This window comes from Chelonoidis abingdonii, chromosome 14 (genome assembly GCF_003597395.2).
Source record: "Chelonoidis abingdonii isolate Lonesome George chromosome 14, CheloAbing_2.0, whole genome shotgun sequence".
Taxonomy (NCBI): domain Eukaryota; kingdom Metazoa; phylum Chordata; order Testudines; family Testudinidae; genus Chelonoidis; species Chelonoidis abingdonii.
Genome location: NC_133782.1, coordinates 36,540,843 through 36,543,238, shown reverse-complemented (window position 1 = coordinate 36,543,238; position 2,396 = coordinate 36,540,843). Strand labels below are relative to the sequence as shown.

The 2,396-nt window shown below is 40.9% G+C and overlaps 1 protein-coding gene across 1 annotated transcript; it reads right to left on the bottom strand.

The window, feature by feature from the left end:
- Positions 1 to 847: 847 nt before the first annotated feature.
- LOC116833210 (olfactory receptor 6C75-like) lies at positions 848 to 1,792 on the bottom strand. The gene has a single exon (XM_032794555.1). It carries the CDS (start codon positions 1,790 to 1,792, stop codon positions 848 to 850), a length of 945 nt encoding a protein of 314 aa, XP_032650446.1.
- Between the last annotated feature and the right edge of the window lie 604 nt (positions 1,793 to 2,396).

Genomic DNA, 2,396 nt, shown 5'->3' with positions numbered 1-2,396 from the left:
AGAGTTCACAGGAAAAACATTACTACTAACAATATGGCATAATAGGTGAATGGTACAAACAAGCAGACCAAGGCAGCGTCCTAGAGATAAGGCAACCAAAACAGTCAGATGTGCACATATCTTAGCCCTCCTGTGCGTTGTGCAGTGTTTCGTGTATCCCTTTTCCAGGGAAAGTGCCCCTACCAGAGAAAGGTAGAACGAGAGCTATTGACTGGATGCTAAAACCAAACATGTTGAAATGGCAGAGCCGGGAGAATTTTTTCAGATGAATAATTTCTTATGTAAAAAATACAGTTTCAGGTAAGCTAAAGGTATTTGTAAATTCAGTGTGAATTCAAAGAATAGACCTGACCACAAAAAAATGGAAAATAATAATTGAAAACATTTATTTCAACATCTTCAAAAATCAAACATTTTCACTTTTCAACAATTTAGCAAGATGTTAAAGAAACAGTCTTCCCAAACTGAATTTTGTTTAGTGTTTCATTTCACCAAGAAAAACCTAATAATTTCTATTTTGGGAACAAAGTACCAAGAAAGAGTCTCTATCTCTTGAAGTCTTCCAGTCAAGACTGGATGCCTTTCAGGAAGACACGCTTGCATTAGATGTGAGATACTAGTCTCAGTGCATAACTAATTAGTGGAATTCTGTGGCATGTATTATCAGGAGTTCACACTTGATAATCTGAGGATCCCTTTTGGGTATACAATTTATCAACCTACACATGAGGAGATAAATTCACTCCTATTAACAGCTCAGGACCCACCAAGCCTATTGTGAAGCCAGGCACGAAGTCAAAGACCATCCATGTTCTCCTCACTCCTGTATCTTTGGGGTTATAGATTTTCATGATATCCTCAAGCACTTAGAAATTGTTCGGCCAAGTATGTCCTTCAGAGCCTGTTTGACTTGTTCATTGCCGAGAGCGTAGATGCAGGGGTTAAAGAGTTGCGTCACCACACAGTACACCAGGGACACAACTTTGTCAAAGTCCTGAGTGCCCCGCTGACCTGGTCGGATGTACCTGGAGATGGCACTGCTGTACAATATCACAACAACTGTGAGGTGAGCAGAGCAGGTGGAAAAGGCCTTTTTCCTTCCTATGGTGGATGGGATCCGCATGACAGTACAGACGATAAAGCCATAGGAAATTATGGTGCCTGTTAAAGTCCCAGGTAAGACCACTACAGCTGCAACCAAGAGCATCACCTCAATGTGTCCCGTGTCTACACAGGAGAGTTGGAGCAATGGGGCCGTGTCGCAGTAGAAGTGGTTTATGACATTGGGGCCACAGAACGGTAACAGCACAACCATAAACGTTGGAGGAAATATGAAGAGAAAACTCATCACCCAGCAGCCCAGCACTAACTGGAAGCAGACCCTGCCATTCATGATAGTGCCGTAACGCAAGGGACGGCAGATAGCCATGTAGCGGTCAAAGGATATGATAGCCACATGGAAAAATACACAGGTGCCCAGGAGGAAGAAAACCAACAGCTGAAGGAAACAACCAGGGAGGGGAATAAATTTTCTCTCTGTCAGGAGACTGTAGAGGAACCTGGGCTTGGTGACAGAGGTGAAACAGATTTCCAAGAGGGAGAAGTTCCTGAGGAAGAAATACATGGAGGACTGGAGGCAATGGTCCACCAAAGAGAGGGTGACAACAATGATGTTTCCTATCACAGTCAATAAGAAAACAACTGATAGAACCGCAAACAGGATGATGTTGACATGGTGGTCGTTGGACAGTCCCACAATGATGAATTCCACCACCACGGTCTGGTTCTTCATTCTTCACTCATTTTTGAAGAAAAAATATTAAAAACATGTAAAACCAGAGTCTATTGGACAATAGGGACAGAACACTTAAAGGAAAAATCTGTAAATAAATAGCACTAATCTCTTGAATGGGAATTGGGTGTCTAACAGACATGTGCTCAAGGAAACAATCCTGATACATCAACTAAAAACAATTACTAACAGTTAGAGAGAGAGAGAACTGGAGGGGAAGGGAGAATGAAAATAATTTTATTTTAAACATTCATTAAGTTTTGCCATATTTTTTCATTGATTATAAGGCCAGAAGGCAGCAGTATGATCATCTATCCTGATCCCCTCTATAGAACAGACCAAGGAATGTCCCTGAATTAGTTACTGTTAGAACTAGAGCAAAGCTTTAAAAAAAAATCAAAGCTTTATTTTAAAATTTCCAGTGATGCAAAATCCACCACAAGCCTTGGAAAGTAGTTTAAATGATTATATACCCTCACATGAAAGTTTTGTTTTTTTGTTTTCATCCTGGTACTTGATAAAAATATAAAAAGAACAGGGCCAAGAACCAAACCCTGTGGGACCCCACTAAAACCACCCACACTCAGTGATGATTGTCCATATA

Coding starts and splice junctions, on each gene's coding strand:
- LOC116833210 (XM_032794555.1), bottom strand. CDS start 1,792: ATGAAGAACCAGACCGTGGTGGTGGAATTCATCATTGTGGGACTGTCC.